This window comes from Alligator mississippiensis, chromosome 1 (genome assembly GCF_030867095.1).
Source record: "Alligator mississippiensis isolate rAllMis1 chromosome 1, rAllMis1, whole genome shotgun sequence".
NCBI classification, from domain to species: domain Eukaryota; kingdom Metazoa; phylum Chordata; order Crocodylia; family Alligatoridae; genus Alligator; species Alligator mississippiensis.
In genome coordinates this window covers 111,367,473-111,392,249 of record NC_081824.1, presented here as the reverse complement: position 1 = coordinate 111,392,249, position 24,777 = coordinate 111,367,473, and the positions used below count along the sequence as shown (strand labels likewise).

Sequence of the window (24,777 nt, the reverse complement as noted above, 5' to 3'; positions counted from 1 at the left end):
TCTAAAATTTTGCTCAGACAGGCAGTGAAATATTCTACGTGCAACTTCATGAAAACAGTTTGGATTTTATATAACAGGTATCTATTTTAAATAAGGATCACATCGAATAGTTCACAAACTACCATTAGGTTGACTTACTTTTGGGTAAAATATTACTTTTCTATATGTTGGTAGATTTTGCAATCTGTTTGTGGAAGTTTAATATACAAGGAAAAAGGAGCCAAATGCAATGAAATGCTGGTTCTGTAAACACCAGCTTTTCTGGCTTCAGCTTTAAGTGTGTACATCTCTTGGTGTTGAGAAGATTTGAATCAGAGTGAAAGGTCTAAAAACTTTAACACCTTGTAATAGTATTCCTAGGGTTTCAAACCAATGTGAACTTTTGGAGAGTGTCACTTGCTTTGAGATCCTCTCATTTATCTCTTTCATTTCTTTGTATACCTTGAACTGAGATGCTTTGCATCTGATTAAGCAATCTCTCCAATTAACTCAGCAACAATATCTTTCCTTATTCATAAGGAAGAATGGTGCCACTAGAACATAAAGCCAAAACTCCTCTTTCCCCAAGGAACACTGAGTATTGTGGTGATTTATGGAGTTATTCCAGCCTGGAGAGCCCATTGATAGGGCTTTGTTATATACATGCGATAATGACGTAATGAAAATGGTACTACAATGTTATAATGGCCTCAGCACAGCCACAAATTATTAGTGTTATTTTTCAAGCCATAAAAGTTTCAGGTTACTAGATATATGGAAGCAAATTTTGCAGTTTGAAATTATAATTAGGAAATATTCAATAGATCTTGTTATAGAATAATGAATGAGAATCATTAATAGAAAGTTAATTGGGTAACATCAAAAAAGTTTATCTGGTATATTGGGATTGCATGCTTCAGTTGATGCTTAGTGTACTTTTGGGATTTTTGGTTGCACCACAACTCTGGTTCTGCTAGCGTATTGTGTTATGAAGAATATTAATAATGCTGCAGAACAATTACTTGTTCATTTGCTAACTGATTAAAATTCATAAATAATTTATTGAAACGGGACGAGACTTTATAAATAAGTCTCCTTGTCCTCAAGAGCTTAAAAACAAAATGCATATGCTAATGTAAGAATATGCTTTACTTCTAACATAAAAAATTTAATATGCAATGGTATATTAGTCTCATTAATGCATAGTTTCATTTGTAATAATCATGCTGTTAATCAAAGTATATGCTTCTAAACATAGCTATGTCTTACAGAGGTTCAGAACTCAGAGTTGGTAGGGTAACACCCTCCTCAACTTTGATGTTTTCTACTGTAAGACTAACCTTATAATTCATTAGTTTAATGCATTTAATGCATTAGTTCCACAGCAAGTGAGTTTCCCTCATAGACTGGATCCAGACGTGTAGGCATGTGTGGTTTGTAGTGCCATAAACTGCATGTGTTGCATGTTAAGCCATGCTTTGCTAATTTGCAGCACTGGGGCAAAATCTGCTATTGGGATTTTCCAGCAATAAAAAGAAACCCCACAAAAAAAAAAAAAAAAAAAAAAAAAAAAAAAGTGGTACAAAGCACATAGAAGTCCTGGGAGAAATGCAGAGACAGGGGAGCCAGGCAGCCTAAGCCTGGAAGCCCCCACACTGAGGCAGTTTGCACCCCAGCCAACCACTCCCCAGCTGACTGGGGCACAGCATGCCCTGAGACAGGAGAGCAGGCAGCCCTGGGCTGGCTGCTCCCCTGCCTCTGTGTGCCTCTGAATGGAGCTCCACTATAGAGCCCCTGTTCTGAGAGACATGGAGCCTGTGTGCTGAGACACCCTGAACTCCAGCCAGCCACTCCCCAGCTGGCTGTGGCACAGTGTGCCTCAAAATAGGGGAGCAGGCAGCCCTGGGCATGTGGAGCAGCTGGCTGATTGGGGTGCAGGGTATCTCAGTGTGGGGGCTCCACAGTGTGTGGAGATGGGGGAGCATGCTGTCCATGCCTGCCTGCTCCTCTGTCTCCACATGCCAGTCCACAGCTGGCTGGGGCACAGGGTGCCTCAGCATGGGGGCTGCCAGCTGGCTAGCCCCACACTTAGGCACCTGTGCCTCAGCCTGCCCCCGCCCTCCCCCGCAGTACACAGAGCAGTGGGACAATGTGTGCAGCCCCTGTCTCGAGGCACACTGTCCCAGTCAGCTGTGGAGCAGCTGGCTGGCTGGGGTTCATGGTCCTGCTCCCCCATATCCATGTGCCACACCCAGCTGCCTGGAGCACAAGGTGCCCCCCCCCCCAAGTACCTGGAACAGCAGGACAGTGTGTCCCGTTACAAACCATATCAGCAGCAGCGTGCACTGCAGTACAAAGTAGCGGCACAAATTTGTTCTGCTACTGTTTGTGCTGCTGTAAATGCATGCCCCCACTCATGTGGATGTAGCCATAAAGTCTGTCCACATTGCTGAGGTTTAATTTGGGTATAGAACTGAATTAACTTACATATAGTACTTGCCAGAAATCAAGAGAAAAATAGATGAATAATTAGTTCAGGTAATTAATAGAGTGCCGATAGTCCTTAACTAGAATGTATGAACATCACTCATTCAGACATAGGGTGAGTGAAAAGGAGTCCATGTATTTCTATTACAAAACTTCCTTCAATCATAAGTCCATTTTCAAATTGTGTAATTGAGTTATAGGCATATAGGAAAGTCCATGGGAAATGCTTCCCTGACAAAGCAATCTGGTCTCTTCCAAAGGTGGTAAATATGTTGTTTGGGAATATTTCTCATACCACATTTACTTACATACTTCCCCCCAAAAAATCAGCTATCCAAAATTGGTATGCATATATTAAGGAAAGAAGGTGATTTTCTTCATTGGGATGGAAGAGGCATGAAGACCTGTAATAACTGCTTTGCTTTGTCTTCCTATCAGACCAAGAAAGGAAAAGGAGGAGTGCACTGTTTAGGGTTAGGGCTAAGGTGTCAACTCTTTCACAAATGCTGCTGAATTGTCAGTAGCTTTAGGGTGAATATCCAAAAAACTGACTATGAATTCAGCAGCAGGTGTAGATGAGACAATACATTACAATTAGACTGTGTTAAGAGTACTTAAAACTTGAATGATCACACGTTAAGGCTCACTAACAAGTGCTAAGTACTCTCAAGGCATCTTATGGTTAAGACACTTCAAGAGAGGATTATCTTTGAGCTGTGCTAGCTATCTCAAATTAAGTTAATTTCTGGATATTCATCTGAGATAAAACCACCAATTTGGAGTCCTCCAGTATCCCAGGAGGCACTGCTACCAGCTGGACTAGCTGTCATCCCGGACTTTACAACCCTGGACTGACAGCTGGGAACAGATGGTCAATTGGTAGAAGGGGATGGAGTGAGTGGGGGAAAAAGGCTGAAGTGGGGTACAGGGCTGAGGGGAGGGGGCCATGAGGAATGGGTAAGTGGAGGGAGGATTGTAGGGGGGAAGAGAGAGAGACTGGGATAGGAGGGAGTGAGTGAGATAAGGGGCGACCTGGATAAGGGAGATGATGTCGACATCATTTACCTCCCCCGCCCCAGGGTCCCAGCCATCCTGCAGGGCCATAGCCCCTCCCCCCCGACAGGGTCCCAGCCACCCTGCAGGGCCACAGCCCCTCTACGCAGAGCCCACAACTTACCCCCTGCAGCAGCAGTTGGAGTGGGGAGCTCAGAACCCGCACCTGCCAGCCCCCCTGCAGCGCGGAGCAGCCCCAAGTGGCTCGGAGCCAGCACTGCCTGTGCCGCTCATCAGGGGCCAGCACCACTCATGGGGACCACGTCACACTGAGCTGGGTCTCCTTGCAGTGTCAGGCTGGACCAGTTCCATGGCGGCAGGACCTGGTGCGGCGTGCAGGGACAGCGAGCCAAACCAGGTCCTGCTGCCATGGAACTGGCCCGGCCTGGCAGCACGAGCGGCCCCAGTACCGGCAAGATCTGGCTTGGCTCAGTGCATTGTCCCTGCACTCCATGCCAGGTCCTGCCTCTGATGGCAGCACTGCTTGCCCCGCAGTGCCTGTGAGAAGGTGGTGTACAATGGGACCCAGCCTGGCACGGCTCACTACTCTGGCTTTGCACTGAAGCAGGCTGCATGGCTCCGGGAGGTGCAGCTCCTGTGCAAATGAACACTAGCTGTGCAGCCCAGGCCAGATCAGGTCGGGCCGGTGCGGAGCCACATGTCCCACTCTGGTGCAAAGCAGACTAGCAAGCTGCTCTGGGCTGGGCTGGGTCAGGTCCCGTCATGTCTTTGTTGCAGCCGCCATGTGCTGCCAGCTCCACTGTGGCTGTTGCGTGCTGCTGGCTTCGCAATCCGGCTGCTTGCCCCGGCTCTGCACACCTGTAGGGACGGCTCTGGGGTTGCCACACACCTGCTCCCCCACCTGGCAGCAGCAGGCAAGCGGCGCTGTGGCTATGCTGCAGGTACAGCAGGGAGTGATGCAGCACTGTGTGACCCGGAAGATGCATCCAAGGCCGTGCACTATGGGGCCAGGCTGGGTCCATTCAGTATGTATGGAGCCTGGGTCACCCAGCACGATGTCACCGCCCACAGTGCCTATAGCAGAGCTGCTGCCTGCTGCCGCAGGTGCCGCAAGGGCCGGGTAGCAGGGTAGGCACGTGGCAGCTCCCACTTGAGCCCCTCTACGTACCCACCCACTGGGACATCCCCTTTGCCGCTCCCTACACCCCCTGACATCCCCCTCCACTCCCCATAGCCTCCGACATCCCCCTCCGCTCCTGACACCCCCAACATCCCCCTGCCACTCCTCATGCTCACCCACACCCATAAGCTCCCCCGCCCCATATCCCTAACTTACCCTTGACAGAGCTGGGGGCAGTAGGAGCACCACAGAGATGCTCTGGCCAGAAACCAGAGTGTCTCTCCTGGAGGACCGACTCCTGGGTTGCCTCCAGGTGCTTTGCCCCGCTGTTCTGTGGAGCCTTTTTGTTTGTTTGTTTGTTTGGGGTTTTTTTGAACCCTGGATATCCAGGGGTCTAATTTTGCCCCTGGGCTGCAAACTTGCAGCGTGGGGGAACTTTTTTTCATTCCCGCATGTGCCTCTTGCAGTGTCTCAAAGGGCTTTGAGACACTGTAAAATGCACTTGCACATTTGTGTGGATGCACCCCCAGAGGAGGTGGTGCAGGCATCTACCCTGGATATATTCAAAAGGAGACTGGATGCACACTTTGCTGGGGTTATTTGACCCCAGCACTCTTTCCTGCCTAGAGCAGGGGAGCTGGACCCGATAATCTCATGAGGTCCCTTCCAGCCCTAAACTTCTGTGAAACTGTGGGTGAGGAGCATCCAGACTACTGCCCCCTCTCCCCCCTGGGTCCCAAATCACCGTCTCCATTCCAGTCGCCCCCACCTTCTATCACCCTCTACACTCTCAGATCACTGCTGTACTGTCTAAGAGCAGAAGAGGCACCAGTGAGGGGGGGGTTCCCCCTCCCTGCCTTCTCCTCCTCGGTTCCCTGCAGACCATGATAACCCTACACACCCAGATCCAGTCCTTACTGAGCTCCACAGCTGAAGGGTGGGTGGGGGGAGCAGGGATTAAGGAACTACCAGACAGCTGTGGGGCCTGGTGGGGGCTAGGTCCTGCTACATAGGATTGACATGGGTTGCTGTAAAGGTGAGTGCTGGAGAAGGAAACTCCTCCTACACACCCTGGTGCTGCCAGTGCCCTGTTCTCAATCTGATTGGGAGGACAGGGCTGTGATCCGGGAGTCAAGGGGAGATCTGGGGGCTGATGAGGGGCGGTGGGACAATTTGGGAGTGGAAGTTGGGATCCAAGTGGCCCAGAGGACCCTCTCCTCCTCTCCTTCCCAGCCTATAATGCGGCTTAGGGCCGACTAGCAGGGCAGGTATGGAGCCAACCTGCCGTGCCTAGCCATACCTGTTTGTCGGCCCTCTGATTGCAATGCACATTAGAGAGGATATTAAACCAAATAGGTGACTGATGATCGCTAGTACTTATTAACTGTCATGGAGACTAACATTGCTTAGAATTAGCACATGCTAACTCTAATGTGTAATCTCAACCTCTGAGAGAGTTAATACTTTTGCTGATACTGTAGAAAGTATGTTGCCTCTGCTGTCAGGATTTAGCCTGGGGGGGGGAATCTTCGTTCTGCTTTCCTAAAATAAGGTGTATGTCTTATTTGGGAGTGTGTGATAAAATACAGTAATTCCAGAAAGTATCACTGCTGATAGGTCCAGAAAGAAAAGGAAACTTCATTTCAACCTTCACCTTCTCATGGCAGTGGAAAGTAAAGGAGGCTCTTGAAGTCTCCTTTCCAAATCTATAAGAGCCTTTTCAGGTGGCCATTGTTTTCAGTATGAGGAAGACCTCTTTAAGCATGATTATACAGTCACTTTTATAAGGTGGATTTAATACTCCAGTTCCTGAGTATTGCTTTAGGGGGTGGAGGAAAGAGCAGAAAGTTGTTACTTGGGTTGGATAAGATTTTTTTATCTACTTAGTAGGGGCGTGCAAAGCAGGCTGTATTTGATTCGAATTTGGATTTGGCCTGTTTCGGGGGACAGTGATTCAATTCGTTGATCACTATCCCAAGTCAATTTGGACGAATTTGAATGTGAAGATTGATTCTGATTCGAAGAACCGGCAATTTGACCACAGAGACAGCTTTATATGTTGTTTTTTTTTCTACATACCACAAGGCACCAGGCATGGCTCATGAATGCTAGGATGGTGGGGTGGATGGAGCATCCCACAGGAGCATGGAGGGCCCCTTGCATGCTCGGCAGTGGACCCAGAAGTGGACTGAAAGTACTTCCGATCCACTTCCAGATCTGCTGCCGAGCGTGCAGGGGACCCCCCCTTTGCCTCCCCCGGCTTGGTGATCGGCTGCGGGAGGACCCCTGGTGCCCCCCCTCCCCCCCCCGACCCAGGAGGCACCAGTCACTGAGCCAAGGGGAAAGGGGAGTGCTTCTGGTCCACTTCTGGGTCTGCTGCCAAGCACACTGGGGGCCCTCCTGTGGGACGCTCCATCCACCCCACCATCTCAGCGTTCACGAGCCGCCTGGTATCTTGATGTACGTAGAAAAAACATATAAAGCTGTGTCTATGTCTGAATCATCGAATCTCTCCGAATCAAATCAGAGGTTTCTGGTTCAATTCAGAGAGATAAATGGGTCTCCTGATTCTATTCAGATTTGGAGATTTGGCCGCTGAATCAGGCCGCATCTGCTCTGAATTGAATCGGTGACCAAAGCTTTATACAGCCCTACTACTTATAATCAAATACCACTGTCTGCTTGGGGTTGCTATGTTAATTCTGCATTGCTGCTGCATAAAACCCTTGTGTACATTGAATTTAGAATCGGTGCCTAATTAACTGAAACAAATTAGGCAAAATATGAGCCATCTGGAATGAAAATGAACCTTCCAGGTTTATCAGTGGATTCATTTTATTAGAAAAGTACATGTTGCTTTGATTGTTTCTTAAAATAAATCACTCTAAGGCAATGTGCTACTCTAGGCAGAAATTTCTTAGACTTTTTCTTCTTTCTTTTCTCCCTCCCCCTCTAGTTCATTATCCTTTCACTATACAATTTGTTTAAAGTGTATATTTTTGCATTATTTGTCCTTTTCAGATGTTTTTTTTTTTAAATATCAGTATAAGGTTTTTGTAGAATCGCTAAATAATTCTATATATTGTCGCTACGAACGTTTACTTTGTCACCCTCCAGTTAGTGCTGCTCAGTTCTAAGCATTCTGAATTCCTTTGATATAATTCCCTATCTTTCACCCTGCACTGCATCTGGCAGGTTTGAAATGGACTGTGATGATTTTTTTTGAAGAAGCTCTCGAAGGAGATAGTGTAACGTGACATTGCAACTATTTCTGCAGGGGAATGTTCATGGCTTCTCTCAATAAAAGAAAATGAGTTATGCTTTTCAAATTCAAAGTCCCACATTTTTGTCTGGAAAAATACATAAACTATCATTAAATAATGCACTAGATTTCAGGAAATGTGTAACTAGATAATAAACCAACGAAATCCCTAAGCTCAGGCCTGCAGATAAAATGAATAAATGCAGCCTTATTGACTTTAGTGGAGCTGCACAGATTTACACCAGCTGAGAATCTAGTCACCTATCCTTAAATCTGTGAGATTTTGGCCTTGACAGTTCTGACATCTCTATTGATAACTAGCCAAAAGTTTTTTCCTCTACTGAGAGGGACCTTTACCTATACCTCCACAAACACACATAAACACATTTGTGTTTTTTGTGTGCACGTATGTATGTCTCTAGTGGTGCCTTTATAGGTTTCATTGTCTTATTCATTGATTTTTTTAAAAATATCTTACAGAACCACCTCGACCAATAGCACCTCCCCAGTTACTTGGTGTTGGGCCAACATACTTGCTGATCCAACTGAATGCTAATTCCATAATTGGTGATGGACCTATTATTTTGAAAGAAGTGGAATATCGAATGACATCTGGAACTTGGACAGAAACCCATGCTGTCAATGCACCAACTTATAAGCTATGGCACTTGGACCCAGATACTGAATATGAGATTCGTGTTCTCCTCACCAGGCCTGGAGAAGGTGGAACTGGTCAGCCAGGCCCACCACTTATTACCAGAACCAAATGTGCAGGTAAGATCTGCTTTTTTGTCCATTTTCATTGTCATCATCGTATTTCTATAGCAGCAGTTCGACTTTTTGGCATGCTCATCCATCTCAAAGCTGCTAGGCTGACATGGACTCTATTTCCTGTTTGTACACATTGGTTGGGTCAACTAAGTTTCCATGTGTTGATCTTGGGAACTAGAGAGCCCATACCTTGTTACTTTCCCCTGACAAAGATGGAACATTACTCATCTTGCAAGAAATCCAGTCGTCAGATGTTTCTTTCCCTGTTTACTAATTGCAGTTGTATTGAAACAAGATCCTCTTCTCTTAACAGAAGAATTGCCAAAAATTGAAATACACTTAACTTGTTTTTTATCAAGCAAAAAATGTCTGCGTCCTACTAGTGACTCCACCAAATTATTTAAAAAAATGGTTAAAAGTTATAAGGTCATCTACATTTGAGCTCTCTCTCTCTATCTCTCCATTTCTACTACATCAAGTAAATGCATTGTTGCCCACTCTTGTAATGTTCAATATTTCTCATAAAGGCTAGTTTCTGAACTCAGGTTAATGCCTGATGATTTAAGCTTTCATTTAAAAGAAAAAAATATACTAACCTAAAGAATAAAAACTTGTGAATATGAACATGGAAAGTGCCAGTATCAGGAAACAAAAATAATCCATATATATTTGTCTGTCTGTCTCTTCAACCTAATGACTTTTTAGGGTATGATTTGTGATTTTTTGATTGGTAGTACTGTAGGTGTAAGAAAAAGAGCTAGGAAATATGCTATGTAAATTTATGTGAAAATGTAGAAGAAAAAAGTCACAGTGGCTTAATTCCAAGTCTCTTATGTTTATGTAGTAGTGGTTGCATCTACACAAGATACCTTGCTCAAGATTAAAGCAAATTACTGTGCAGTAAGCATCACCGTCTCTGTGTGCAGACACTTACTGCGCAGTAATTTGCTCTAATTGTGAGTAAATTTGCTACCAGAAAATACAAGTAGCACGTTTACTCGGGAGTAATTACTGCACGGTACAGCACATGTAGACGGCTAACTGGGATCAAATGTGCCCTGCACTAGGACTCTCCCTTCAGTGTCCTCTTGCCCCATCAGCAGGGAGCTCCTAGCCCCCGCTTCGCAATCACAGAGTGGGAGCTGGGAGCAATCATCTCTCAGCCCCTGCCTCACTATTGCAGAGTGGGGGCTGGGAGCTCCCTGCTACCAGGGCAGGAGGACATTGTCTCCGCCTGGGCTCTGGTGGTGAAGCCTGCCGCAGCAGCAGGCAGCTCCTGGGGGCAGGGAGCAATCCCCCAGCCCTCACCAGGAGACAGGTGTCTCTCAGCCTGTGCTCCATGCCAGCCCCTGGACTAGCACCCACAAAGATCATAGAGCTCCCCCTGGCTGATGCCAGGGGCCAGTGCAGGGCTGGCAGGGGCAGAAGATGCAAACCTGCTTCCATGTTCCTTCACGGGTAGATGCCTGCTTGGGGTGAGGTTTCCTCTAGAGTAAATTATTCTAAAGTAAACCCACCCTGGAGCCTTTGCATGTGTAGACACACCCAGTGAGAGCAATAAGAGAATAGGCAGTATTCAAACTCTCTCTGTCTCTACATAGAATGAGTTTGAGTGGCTTGAATGATTATATTACATACATACTGTATAATATTTATGTGTGTGTTTGTGTACAAATATATATATATATGCATACATGCAAACACATACACACACATGCACACCCACTATATATATATATATAGGTTTTTTATTCTGTTTAGTTCTCTGGAAAGAAGTCAGTGAGCTAATAGCACATAAGTGTCATCAAACAGCAGGTAAACGAGTTCATATCCCAGAAAATTAGGCTAGTAGGACTTGATGCTGTTTTATTTTGAAATTGAGTACCGCATTACCTAGTAGCTCTTGGCACTTTGGTCATTTAACCTCCTAGACAAACAACTTCTCAGCCTAAAGCATTGCTGAAACTGCAGGCAATTTTGAAAAGTGAAATAGTTAACCTTATTTCTAATTTAGTAGTATATTCCTCTCTTGCAGAGTGGAAGGATTCATGTGTTTTATCTCGGGTCAGATGACAGCCATTGATATCTAATCCAGATTAAAGCGTTGATTGAATTCTTTTAAATATTTTAGACATTGCTCCAAAAATATGGTGTAGACATTAGAAACAGCTTTTATATTAAAGAGTTCTAACCAAGACTCACAGTCCAAATTATTTCTTCCCATCCCTCAAATGGTATAATTTCCTTTACCAGAATGTGAAAGACTAAGATTGCCTAACATGAAGGGAATTCACAATATATTTGAGGCCCAAGTTGTCTTTAACTTGAAATTCAAGGGCAACAAAGTTGGTGTAATTTTTAAAGTATTATAACATGCACATTTATGTCAAATGAAATCTTAATATATTCTTAAAACAAATATGTGTCATTCTACCCACATGAATTAACTATATAAAAATAATACTTACATTATTTTATGAAAATCCATTGTTATTTTAATGCTACAACTTTGAAACAATAAACAGTAGAATTAGCAGTTATCCTAGTGTTTTTGATTCCATAGTAGCATTTGTCATATCCATTTTTTGAGGGAAAAACATTGGGACAGGTTGAGAGTGAGTTTCACAAATGGATATAGGCATAACCTGTTAAGCTTTCCTGTGCCTAAAAGAGAAGTGCTGATATCCAGGTGCCTTCTCTTTAAATGGGCCCAGTAAAGCATCCAGGGCTGGAAGTCACAATGTCTAGTTTGCTGCATTGGTGAACATGTAAGCCAGCCAATAGACCATGTTGAAGAGAGCTGTGTATGTCATTCCTTTCCTAGACTTAGACTAGCAGTTAAGCACTTCTTCATCTTGAGTCTGCTGCCTACCCAAGCAGGTCCCTCTGGAAATTTAAGCACAAAAGTGCCTAACTTGTGAATAATAAATACTTTTGGGTGAGACGTAAGTGCCAAAGTGCTCATCTCAGCAAAGATGGCAGTCCCTCTGAATATGTAAAGTAGCTGAACTTTGGGTGCCTAAGTCAGTTTTTACCAAAAACAGTAGACACCTGGAGGTGTGCTTTCTTTTAATCCCTCTCTTTGATGTAGCGCTTAACTTTCTCCTAAATTCTAGTTTGTGTTTGAGTTCCTTTGCGAGTCTCACCCTGAGGGGCTTGCCCAAGTTTGTACAGTTGTGTTCACTGAATCAGGATGGAAGCCAGTATACAAGTCTTTGCTCAGTCCATTCGAGACCAGAGTTTCTTTCTTCTCATCTCACAAAATGATAAGGATAAACATTTATTTTCAAGAAAGGCCACCCCAAAGGTCTCTATACCTTTGTGCTACTTGTAGAACTTGGAAAAATCGACATAAAGTCTAAATAATATTTATTTTAAAGTAATCCTCTTTGATCTGATCCTTGTCTTTAGAAAACAAATGATGAAAGCAAAAAGAAGGAAAGAAAGTTTAAGAGCAAGGAAGAAGCCAATAAAATAGCTAACAATGTGATATCCTTGGCGAGTAGTGTTACCCTGGTGACTTCCCATGTCACTTACTGTGCTGCTCTATAATTACATCTTTGCATCAGTATCTTCTTTGGAAAATCTCCTGTTTTCCAGGTCAGGGGTGGCACAGGCAGCCTCTGTATGGCAAATGGCAGATCTGGGAGGGGTCAAGTAGGGCAGCACAGTGGCATAGAGGACAGGGAGCAGGAAGTAGAGCAGCAGATTAGGCCAGGGGAGGATGTGAGGCTAAGTTGTCCCATGCTTGCCACAAAGATTGTCTCATTCTCTTAGGTCTCTTAGGTTTGATAAGTAATCAAACAAGATTACTTATTTTTCACACAGTATCATTATTCTCTTTGTCAATGTTCTTTGTCAATTTTGTGGTCTTAAATTACTCCTAAGTGTTAGTTTCAATTTTGAAGTGAGTTATAATTGCTAACCTGTGTAACATCAAACTCAGTCACTGGAAATAAATGGAATTTCAGTGGAAAGCTACTTCCCTTTACTACACAGAAATAATTGTGCATTCATGTTGATTTGTTGGTTTTGAACATTTTTTGTTCAACTATAGGTAATAACTAGTACATTAACTTATTAGTAAAAATGTGTTAGTAAAATGCTACTGGCTATTTTATTTGGAGAATGAACAGTTGTTTTATTTGTGGGAGCAGACTGAAAATGACTTTTACACATAGTGTGTTTAGAATTTACAAATGCCGTGACATTTCAGAATAATGTATTATTGATCTGTTAGTCTTGTGTTTTGCTAAAACATCTTTTGAGCAATTTGAAGTATGGTTAAACTTATTCAAGCATCATTCATGTACTTTAATTAGTAGGTGGTAAGAGTAGTCAGTGATGCCATCTTGACTGAACTAGAGCAATGGCTGGTGATTTATTTTTTAAGAAGATGCTAAAGGCAAAGAAGAGGAGGGGTGCAAAATGATATGGTTTGCATCATAAAAGTCATTACAAAGAGCTTTTATGTAACCTGAATTTACTACGCGATTTTCCCCATATTTTAGCTGAGTGACTACATAGATGCTGTTTTGCCATGTTACATCCATCTGTGGGCAATTAAAGGTATTACTCAGCAATCAAATATATGATACAATTGAGTGTTTTTAAACAACAAAAATGAGACTAAAACATGCCAAGCAAAACATGAGCTTCTTACATTATCCCCCTTAAGAGACAGGGTGTATTCTTTTTATTTCCACTTTTAAGCCCATTTGCTAAGCACAATAATGTGCTCCAGGGTGTGTGTGGTTAGAGAAAAGTAATTACATGCTGCTGATTTTGAGGACCCTCAAAAACTATCATGCCTCACAATGCACCTGAAGTGTGTGATTATTTCAGTACATCTACATGGGCTGTCTTGTATTATGGTTCACATAATGACTTCTCAATCATTTAAAAATAAAAACAAAATAAAATAAGAGGCAATAAGATTTTTTTTTGAATAGGAAGTATGCACAATGCATAACTGGGCAATAAGGAAAGGATGTTTTCCTGTGAGATTGTTTCCATTTGACTATATCATCTGGTATGGGAATGTACAATCTGCCTTTCCTTTTTAAGGCTTAAAATAAAATATACTGCAGTTTTAAAACTGTCCACTTAGTCTGCTTTATCAATTGTAAGTTAAAAGTTGTTCTATATTATGTTGGCTTCTGTTTCTGAGTAACTATTAACAACTCAGCTTTATGATTTACTGGTATTTTAGTGGCAATGCAGGTCAATAGTTCAGCCTTTTTCCAGAACTTAAACATATTTACAGCTACCAGAGCTACTTTTATCTACTTTATTGAAGTTCAGCGCAGTTTGTGATTTTCAGTAAAGCACGTAGATCTGTAGAGCAAATAGAGAGAGTGGTCTGATTTTCATTGCAAGCATCTTTTCTTAATAATTGTGTGTCACTATTTTTTCAATAAACTAAAGGGAAGGATGAAGTTTTTCCCCTTCTGGTTGCAGCTTTATCAGAGCTGAAAATTGAACCATATGTATTGATTTTTTTTTTTTTTTTTTTTTACCGTTGTCTAAGATAGTTATCAATCCCAAAGCCCTAGTTATCGATGACAATCATCCTCAAGGCACAAAAGCTGATTCAGACATTTGTTAGCAGAACAATGTGGACTCATGATTTGCTTCAATTAAATGTTGAAGACCAGGACTGTTTTCCATTCTTTCTTTTTTTGAATGTGGAATATTTGTTTGTGATTTTTTTTTTTTTAATGTTACTAATTTTGAAAATAGAACAGACAGATACAGGAGTGAAATTCCTTACAGCAAAAAGCATACAACAAAAATAAGTAGGAAAAAAATCATTTGGCCTTTTGTTTTTACATTTTCTTTCCCATTTAAAAAATGGGACTGCACACACGTTGATGTTAGGAAGCTAGCTTCCTATGGTCAACTGCAGAATTAAAATGCTGGACTACTTGCATAAAGTGTATTGTTATGCGAGTCCAGGGCATTCATAAATATGTTATTCCAGCTACAAGTGTGGGAAATTGCTGCCAGACAGGCAAGCATGGAATATATTGTAAACAGGAAGTAAAACTACACATTCATCACCATTAGCAGATTCAGCAGAAAGTAACTGCAGATTCACATGTATAGATTCAACACATTCACATATCTCATCCCTGCCTTTTTTAAATGACTGGAGCATAATGAAAAGTCTGCAAGCCTCTTGGGTGTCTTACATTTCTTTTCTGGCTAATGTCAATCACCTTCTTGACTGTATCCTTGAGAATGTGATGCACTGACTACTATGTCAGGTTCACGTTTACTTTTCCTTCCTGGGTGCAGGCTACCACGCCCTTGAATAGAGTCCTGAGAAGGTAGCCTTTCTTCATCCATGTCAAATTCAGGTGCCTCGTCATCAGGTGTAGGTTGCCCAACATTATTAGGTCCTAGATTTTCAGCATTGCTACTTTCCGGTATAGTGTTATGGGTTGTCACTGTAGGTTGCAAAGCCAGTTGCTCAACACCAGGCAGGGCTCCAACTTTTGCTTCTGTGCTCTGTTTGGTAATTACTCCTGTGTTTTGTAATTGGTCTACGTGGAGGCGACAAACAATATTAGGCACCACATGCACTGATAGGACAAAGGACTTGCTTATGCACTCACAACTGCAAGCTGACATTTTTTATGGTCCTTGTAATCATGGGCCAGTGTATTTTAGCCTACATGTAGCTGCTGAGGGGCACCTCTTCCTTGTCATGTTCCCATTTAGCTGGCCATTTCTAACATGGAGCATATACTGCATTCTGGTGTGCTAGCAAAAAGCTAGCCATCTTCTGCTGTACGGACCCTGCTTCTTCTTTCATGGAAAGCAAGGCATTTTTGAAAGACTGTAAGAAATGTTCAGCCAGTTCATTTGTGGCTGGGAGAAATGGTGCAGAGGTGATATGCTGGATGCTATTTTTCTTTGTGAACTCTTGAAACTCACCTGAACGGAATAGTGCGCCATTGTCAGTTACAGTTGTTCTGGAAATACTGTCCTTGCAAACAGACTTCACAATTGTTCTACTGCCTGTGCTGCTATAATGGCTTTCTCACAGAAAACTTCCTGCCATTTTGGAGTGGGAGTCCACTACCTCTAGATGCATCATCCCTAGATATGATCCTGCAACATCAGTATAGAGCCCTTTTTCAGGGAAAGGATGGCCATTTCCATGGGTGAAATGTTGCCTGTTTGGACATCTATATCTTTGGCATCTAATACATTCCTTAATAAGGTATTCTATTTTTTGGTCATATTTTGGTCAATAATTTTTACAGTTCCCAGGTGTCCTACATGCAGCTCTTCTTAATATCTTGTACACAGTTTTCTGGGTATAACAATACAAATTGCTTCCATCCTTGGTGTACAACAAGTTCATCTTTACTACATAAAAAGGTGATAAATTACGATTGTCTGTATATCTCCAACCTTTCAGTGTGGCTTCATATACCAGTGCCAGTGCAGGATCTTGCTTGATTTCTTGTCCAATGATACTACAGGTCAGTGGGGCATTCTCTGACTGAAGTGAAATAAATTAACGGTTTCAGTACATTCAATTTCTACTCCAGAAGGCTCTTTCACAGCTGAATGGAGGAGTCCATCAGCATTTCTATGTGCTTCTGTTCTTTTGTATTTAGTGTCATAAGTGTAACCTGCTAAAAGAGAGTCCTCATTGCTTAAATGCTGCACTTGCCCCAGGCACACCTTTCTTAGGTGAAAGAGCTGAATTTTGTTGACCTGTGACCAATGTAAATTTTCTTCCATATAGGTGCTGGTTAAATTGTTTCGCTCTGTACTCCAGATTTAAAGTGCCTTTGCCTGTCTGTGCATAACTCCATTTTGCTCTTTAAGCTAGGGGACATTTTTCATCCTTGAATATAGGTTTTATACCATATTTAACCAAATCTAAGACAACTTCAACTTTAAGACAGCTCCCCAAAATTAGATTCCATACTTGAAAAATTATAAATTAGTTACAGTTTCCTGGTATAGAATCTAATTATTAGAGGGTTGTCTTAAATTTGCCCTGTCCCCTGCTGCTGAGGAGGGAAAAGCAACAATAGAGAGGCAAGCAGCAAAGGGATGGGGGATTTAGTGGGGAAGGTGCTAGGGTTGGGGGAAGCCCCTGCCACTTGCACCCCTCCTCCCTCCAATTCAACAGTATTTTAAAGGTGAGGTTTTCCTCTGTTATGAGCTTCCTTTGTATGACTTCATTAAGTAGCCCACTCACACATCTGTCTCTGAGGACCTCGTTAAGTCCATCCTTAAAATTACAAGGCTGTGCTAATTAAAAGCACCCATGCATCACACACATCAGTGGCGCACCACACCTTTGTGCTAAGAAAAAGGTGGCAGCGTGTTTTGAGCTAAAGCACATTGAACGTGTTTTGGTTCAAAATGCACCACCATCATTTTCTCAGCACAGAGGCACACTGCACCACTGATACACGTGATGCATGTGACGTGCCAGAGCACATCAATTTATGTGAATTTCCAGCACGTTGGAGCAGACTCCTCACATGTGTGTAAGTGGCCACAATGTTCTGTCAACATCTGTAGCCTGTCGCAAAAGAAGAAATAAATTCACCTTAAAGTCGAATTCTCTTATGGAATCTGAACCTTTCTGTAATAGTCAGTGGCTTGGATTCCAAGTGCTCCTGGGCAGTTTTTACTAATGTTTAAAAAGTTTTGCATGCTGGGTTTTCTGGAGCATGAGCATTTTGTGCAGTAAATTGTTTGTTTTTCTTCCCATGTAGCTACATGTTTCCTTGCAGGAATCTCATTTACTTCAAACCCCCCCCCCCCCCAAAAAAAAAAAAAAAAACCCCAAAGAAAACTGCTCTAGCCACTCTATATACATAAGCCAGTCTTCCAGGCTGCTATTACAAGCTCCAGTTGTTTCTATATAATTTTGGCTCCCATTTTGGCATTCATAAATAAATGACTTCAGCCATAAGTATGGGAAAAAGTGCTAGCAGACTGGCAAGCATGGAATGATTGTAAACATAAAGTAAAACTGTACATTCATGACCATTAGCAGATTCAACAGAAAGTAACTTTAGATTTACATGTACAGATTCAACACATTAACAATCTCACAAGTATTCCATTTTTGTACAACAGAATGTAAGAATACCTATAGCATTTCCATATGCATGATGCAAACAGTAATAATTTTGTTCATGTTGATTGTTCTTCTGGGAATGTATGCATGGGATGAGCTGGAAAGTTTAGTAGCTGGAACTAGTAAACCTGTCAGGAAGGGTTTTGGGGGAATTCAGTAGCTGTGTGGCTGAAGTAGTGTGGGTTTGTGATGCTGGTTTTGCATGGCATTACAGAAGGACAGGATCCTAAGTACATCCAAAGTATGAAAATATGACCACTGAAGGTTTGCTTTGAGGGTACTCATTATTTATGTTTGTTTGCATTGCTCAAGAACTTCATTTAAGGGATGTTTACCCACTCCCCTGAAAAGTCAAACAAGTAAAATAATTTTTTTTAAATATTTTATCTAAATAGTAGGGGTGTGCGAAATGGGCTATATTCGACTCGGATTCGATTCAGCTGAATCCGAATCTGAAGATTCAATGCTGATTTGGAGAATCAGCGATTTGGCCATAGACACAACTTTAAATATTTTTTTTCTACACACCTCAAGGTACCAGGTGCACCTCGTGAACACTGTGATGCTTGGGTGGATGGAGAGTCCCACAGGAGTATGGGGGGCACTTTGGGGGAACCTCCTATGCCCCCCCCCAGCTCAGTGATTGGCCACAGGAGGACCCCAGGTGCCCCCCCCCAGTCTCAAGAGACACAAGTCACTGAGCTGGGAGGATACAAGGTGGCCCCCCTGTGCACTCCCTGGCAGACCCAAAAATGGACTGGAAGTGCTTGTGGTCCACTTCTGGGTCTGCTGCAGTGCGTGCTGGAGAGCCCCCTGCGCTCCTGTAGGACGCTACATATGTCCCAGCATCTCATAGATTCATAGATTCATAGATGTTAGGGTCGGAAGGGACCTCAATAGATCATCAAGTCCGACCCCCTGCATAAGCAGGAAAGAGTGCTGGGTCTAAATGACCCCAGCTAGATACTCATCTAACCTCCTCTTGAAGACCCCCAGGGTAGGGGAGAGCACCACCTCCCTTGGGAGCCCGTTCCAGACCTTGGCCACTCAAACTGTGAAGAAGTTCTTCCTAATGTCCAGTCTAAATCTGCTCTCTGCTAGCTTGTGGCCATTGTTTCTTGTAACCCCCGGGGGCGCCTTGGTGAATAAATCCTCACCAATTCCCTTCTGTGCCCCCGTGATGAACTTATAGGCAGCCACAAGGTCGCCTCTCAACCTTCTCTTGCGGAGGCTGAAAAGGTCCAGTTTCTCTAGTCTCTCGTAGGGCTTGGTCTGCAGGCCCTTGACCATACGAGTTGCCCTTCGCTGTACCCTCTCCAGGTTATCCGCATCCCTCTTGAATTGCGGCGCCCAGAATTGCACGCAGTACTCCAGCTGTGGTCTGACCAACGCCCGATAGAGGGGAAGTATCACCTCCTTGGACCTATTCGTCATGCATCTGCTGATGCACGATAAAGTGCCATTGGCTTTTCTGATGGCTTCGTCACACTGCCGGCTCATGTTCATCTTGGAGTCCACTAGGACTCCAAGATCCCTTTCCACCTCCGTGCCACCCAGCAGGTCATTCCCTAGGCTGTAGGTGTGCTGGACATTTTTCCTCCCTAGGTGCAGCACTTTGCATTTCTCCTTGTTGAACTGCATCCTGTTGTTTTCTGCCCACTTGTCCAGCCTATCCAGGTCTGCCTGCAGCTGTTCCCTGCCCTCCGGCGTGTCCACTTCTCCCCATAGCTTTGTGTCATCTGCACACTTGGACAGAGTACATTTCACTCCCACGTCCAAGTCGCTGATGAAGACATTAAAGAGTATCGGTCCAAGGACTGAACCCTGCGGGACCCCACTGCCCACACCCTTCCAGGTCGAGACCGACCCATCTACCACGACTCTTTGGGTGCGACCCTCTAGCCAATTCGCCACCCACCGAACTGTGCAGTCATCCACATCACAGCCTCTTAATTTGTTCACCAGTATGGGGTGGGATACCGTATCGAAGGCCTTCCTGAAGTCCAGGTATACGACATCCACCCCTCCTCCTGTGTCCAGGCGTTTCGTAACCTGGTCATAGAAAGAGACTAGATTGGTCAGGCACGATCTGCCCGCCACAAACCCGTGCTGGTTTCCCCTCAGCATAATTTGCCCTGCCAGGCTCTCACAAATGTGAGCCTTGATAATTTTTTCAAATACTTTACCAAGGATGGAGGTGAGACTGACCGGCCTATAGTTGCCCGGGTCCTCCTTCCTCCCCTTTTTGAAAATGGGGACCACGTTAGCCCTTTTCCAGTCCTCCGGGACTTGGCCCGTGCGCCACGAGCATTCGAATATTCCTGCCAGTGGCTCTGCAATGACGTCGGCCAGTGCCTTCAGCACCCTCGGATGGAGCCCATCTGGGCCTGCCGACTTAAAGGCATCCAGTTCTTCCAAATGACTCTGCACCACCTCAGGATCTACGCATGGAAGTCTGGCGCCTTGCTGCTGCCTCTCTACAACCCCAGTGAGAGACTTGTCGTGCCCCTCGCTTAGGAACACTGAGGCAAAGAACTCGTTGAGGAGTTCAGCCTTGTCCCCTCTATCTGTCACCAATTGCTTCTGCCCATTTAGCAGGGGTCCTATTCCTCCCTGGGCCTTCCTTTTACTCCCAATATATCTAAAAAACAATTTCTTGTTGTCCTTTACTTGGGTTGCCATCCTCAGCTCCATGGTAGCTTTGGCCCGCCTAACTGCCTCCCTACAAGCACGAGCAGAGGAGGTATATTCATCTTTAGTGATCTCACCCTGTTTCCACTTTTTATGTGCTCCCCTTTTGGCCCTTAGGCTGCCCTGGATTTCTCTGGTCAGCCATGGAAGCTTCCTGGCCCCTTTCCCTCTTTTGCCTCGCTCGGGGATCGTCTTGCTTTGTGCCCAAAGGATCGTTTCTTTTAGGCACAGCCACCCTTCTTGGGCACCCATCCCATCAAAACTCCTACTCTGCAGTGCTTCCTTGACTAATCGCCTGAGTGCAATGAGATCAGCTTTCCTAAAGTCTAGCACTTTCACCCTACTAGTTACCTTACCCACTCGCCGTCTTATGTTGAATTCTATCATAAGGTGATCACTGTCTCCCAGATAGCTACCGATTTGGAGGTCCCCTATCATGTCATCTCCCGTTGCCAATACCAGATCCAGTATGGCATTCCCCCTAGTGGGACCATACACCTCCTGTGTCAGGTGGAGGTCCTGTACACAAGTTAGAAACCTGCGTGAGCGATGGGACCTTGCTGTCTGCGTCTCCCAGCAGATGTCCGGGTAGTTTAGGTCCCCCATGACTACCGCCTCTTTAGCTTTTATGGTCTCCGAGAGTTGCCTCAGGAGCCCCGCATCTATTTCTTCCCCTTGGTGTGGGGGTCTGTAACAGACCCCTACCACCAAATCCCTTTCTCCTTGCCCCCCATGTAGCCTAACCCACAATCCTTCTACTTCCTCAGCCTCGGATTCTGTCTTGATGAGGGTTGATGTATATTGCTCACTGACATAGAGTGCAACCTCCCCCCCCCCCCTTTCTTCCCTGACCTGTCCTTTCTGTACAATCTATAGCCCTCAATATGTACCGCCCAGTCATGGGATGAATCCCACCAGGTCTCTGTTAGCCCCACTATGTCATAGGTGTTTATTGCAAGCAGGAGCGCTAGTTCATCCTGCTTGTTCCCCATGCTCCTAGCATTAGTATATAGGCACTTGAGCCCTGCGACTGGCGCCTTTGCTGCCCCCCCGCTCCCAGTCCCATGGGGCCCATTGTTTCTTACCTTCTTGTTCCTTACCTGTTCTGTTGTGCTGGCCTCCCCATGGCTTTCAAGTTCCCAATGTTCTCCTTCTTCAGGCTGGGCTGTCCTTGTGGGTGCCACATGGTTTGGTGGTCCACAGCTTCCCCTGCCCTCGTACTCCCCTCCCCCCGACGAGCCTAGTTTAAAGCCCGCCGGAGGAGATCCGCCAACCTAGAAGAAAACACACGCTTACCTTTGGGGGACAGGTGAAGCCCATCCCAGCTGAGCATGTCCCTCGTCGTGATGTGCGGGTCATGGTCCAGGAAGCCGAAGCCTGCCTCGAGACACCACTGCCGAAGCCGCCAGTTGGTCTCTCGGATGCAGTTCTCCTGCCGTCTTCCTCGTCCGGTCACTGGTAGGATGGAAGAGAAAACCACCTGGGCACCGAACTCCTTCAGCACGCCGCCCAGAGCACAGTAGTCCGCCATCAAGTGATCGGGGGTTCTCCTGGCCGCATCATTAGTACCCACATGGACTAGGACCATGGGGTAATAATTGGTGGGCTTGATCCTGGTCTGGATTACCTCCGTCACATCCCGAATCTTTGCTCCAGGGAGGCAGCATACCTCTCGTGCCGAGGGGTCCTGGCGACAGATGGGTCCTTCCGTACCTCTCAGGATGGAGTCTCCTATGACGAGCACACGTCGCCTCTTCCTCTGGGTCATCGTGGATCTCTTGATCTGTTTGGGGTGTGAAGAATGTGGTGTTTCTTCTTGCCCAAGGGTGTCCTCCTCCCCTTCCATCTCCTGCAGGGTCGCCAGGGCCTCGTACCTGTTCACCAGTCGGACTGGAGAAGCTGGTACCGGTTCTCTGCGTGCCGCTCCGGTCCTGGCTGTGACCGTCTGCCACTCTGCTGTGGAGGGTATTCCCCGGGGTGCTTCTTCCTTTGGTGCCTGGGCCTGCAGGGAAAGGAAATAACTGTCAATTTCATCCTCCGCCTCCCTGATCCCCCTCAGCCTGCTAACCTCCTCCCGGAGCTCCCTCACCTGCGCCTCCAGGGCCCTAAGACGGGCACCTGCTGGACAGGTGTGGGGGCCCCCAATCTCTGCTCCCCCCGGCCCTGCTGGGGATACCCCACAGGCCAGGAGGTAGGGGGACACCGGCTCCCCCATGGGCTCGGTCTGGGTGGAGGCCTCAGACCTGCCCCGGGTAGCCTTGTCCCCCTGGGCAGAGGCCCTAGCAGTACTCCTCGTAGACACCATTCTACAAGCTGCTGTTTGTAGACCTGCGCGGTGTCTACGCCCTACCCCTACAGGAGTCCCACTCCTGGCCCTCCTGGCCCGCCCTCCGGCGCGAACGCCCGCGCAAACGCCGGGGTGCTCTGTTCGCGCTGCGCGGCTCGAGAGCGCGGCTCCCTACCGGCTCAGCTATATGGGACCCGGGGGGCTTCCCCTCCGGATCTGGCTCAGCTGCGCCGGGTCCCTCCGCCCCACTTACCTTCGGGGGATCAGCTGCTGCTGCCCCCGCTGCTGATTCCTCTGTTGTTGCTGCTGCCGCCGCCGCCTCCGGTCAGTTGGTTGGTAAGAAGGGCACACTTGCGTGCGGGACACACGTGTGCTGCCTCCTCTCCTTCCCGCTGCTGGTTCCCGAGTGCTGGGAACTACGTCACTCCGTGGCTTTAAAGCCCGCGGTTTGAATTACCCGCCCCGCTCCGACGGCCAATCAGACGCCCCGGTCTACCCGGAAGTGCCTGCCAGCAGTTCTGCCTCTACGCTCCCCCGCTGGGGGGATCCGCTGCCACAGGAGCCTGCTCCCCCAAGGGTTAGCCCCGGGGGTGCCCCCTGGCCTGGGGGGACAGTCCCCTTCCTAGCCCTCCCTGTTTGCGCGCTCTGTTCGCGCTGCGCGGCTCGGGAGCGCGGCTCCCTACCGGCTCAGCTATATGGGACCCGGGGGGCTTCCCCTCCGGATCCGGCTCAGCTGCGCCGGGTCCCTCCGCCCCACTTACCTTCGGGGGATCAGCTGCTGCTGCCCCCGCTGCTGATTCCTCTGTTGCTGCTGCTGCCGCCGCCGCCTCCGGTCAGTTGGTTGGTAAGAAGGGCACACGTGCGTGCGGGACACACGTGTGCTGCCTCCTCTCCTTCCCGCTGCTGGTTCCCGAGTGCCTCTCAGTGTTGATGAGCCTCTTGGTACCTTGAAGTATGTAGAAAAACGTTTAAATCTGTGTCTGTCTGAATTGCTAAATCTTTCTGAATTGATTCGGAGGGTTCCATTCTATTTGGAGAGATTAAAGGGTCTCCTGATTCGGTTCAGATTCAGAGATTCGACCACTGATTTGGTGACCAAAGCTTTACACAGCCCTACTAAATAGCGAAAAAAAAAAATTATGTACCCAGTAGAGAATGTTATATAATAAAATATTCAGGAATATTAAGGTTTCAAATAAAAGCTTTGAACTTTGCCTCTTTCTTAATATACAGAGATAATCTTATATTACTAAATGAAAACACTTAAGATAATGGAAGGAGGACTTTTAACACATTTTCAGCAATTTAATTCCACGTTTGAGTTAGTATTTTTCACATTTGTATTGCTATTTACAGCTTACATACTATTAATTAGACTAAAATGTAGAATCATTCAAAATTCTGGCTATTTATTTTTATATATATATTTGTCATTGCAGAGTGCCCACATTACACCAATATTTATAAGTTACTATTGTTTTTACAAATGTGTTTGGCATCCAAAACTGTTTCTGGGCTTTATGCCAGCCTTAATTTTAAACTTTTAAGATGTCACTAGCAGATACCAAACACTCCACTCTTTTTTTACTCCTTACAAATTTACTGAACATAGTTGATTATTTTATGAAAACAGGATTTATTCAATTGAGCATGTGTGGGGGCAAGGGTGGTTAGCCTTGTTTTTTAGGGAGTCCATTTCAAAGTTACCTACTTGGTATCGAGAAAGCTGTTCATTCAGCCTGCATAAACTTCACCCACATGGCAATTGCAAACATTTTGGATGCTGGAACATTGGGCCTGTACTCTTCTCACTGGACTAGTTAACAGTTGATCAGCAGATGAAATCTATTACTATAGTTAATACAGAGATGGCCAGCCATTATGAGTGGCATGAGTGCCACAAGTGGCACAGGTAGCCTCCGTGTGTGAACATGGCAAGCTGGGGAGGGGATAGGCAGATAAGGAAGTGCAATGGCAGATAGGGTAGGGAGGAGAAAGTAAAGCCTTAAATCAGTCAGGGAGCATGGACAAGAAACAGAACGCAG

The 24,777-nt window shown here is 45.6% G+C and overlaps 1 protein-coding gene across 5 annotated transcripts in view; it reads left to right on the top strand.

Moving 5' to 3' along the window:
* PTPRK (protein tyrosine phosphatase receptor type K) overlaps window positions 1-24,777 on the top strand; it is a 621,814-nt gene that overhangs the window by 353,598 nt on the left and 243,439 nt on the right. For all 5 annotated transcript variants that reach the window (XM_059712907.1, XM_059712905.1, XM_059712912.1 and 2 more), the window contains one exon: window positions 8,343-8,636. In XM_059712907.1, the coding sequence (XP_059568890.1) occupies window positions 8,343-8,636 (294 nt within the window). The remainder of the gene's footprint in view (window positions 1-8,342; window positions 8,637-24,777) is intronic.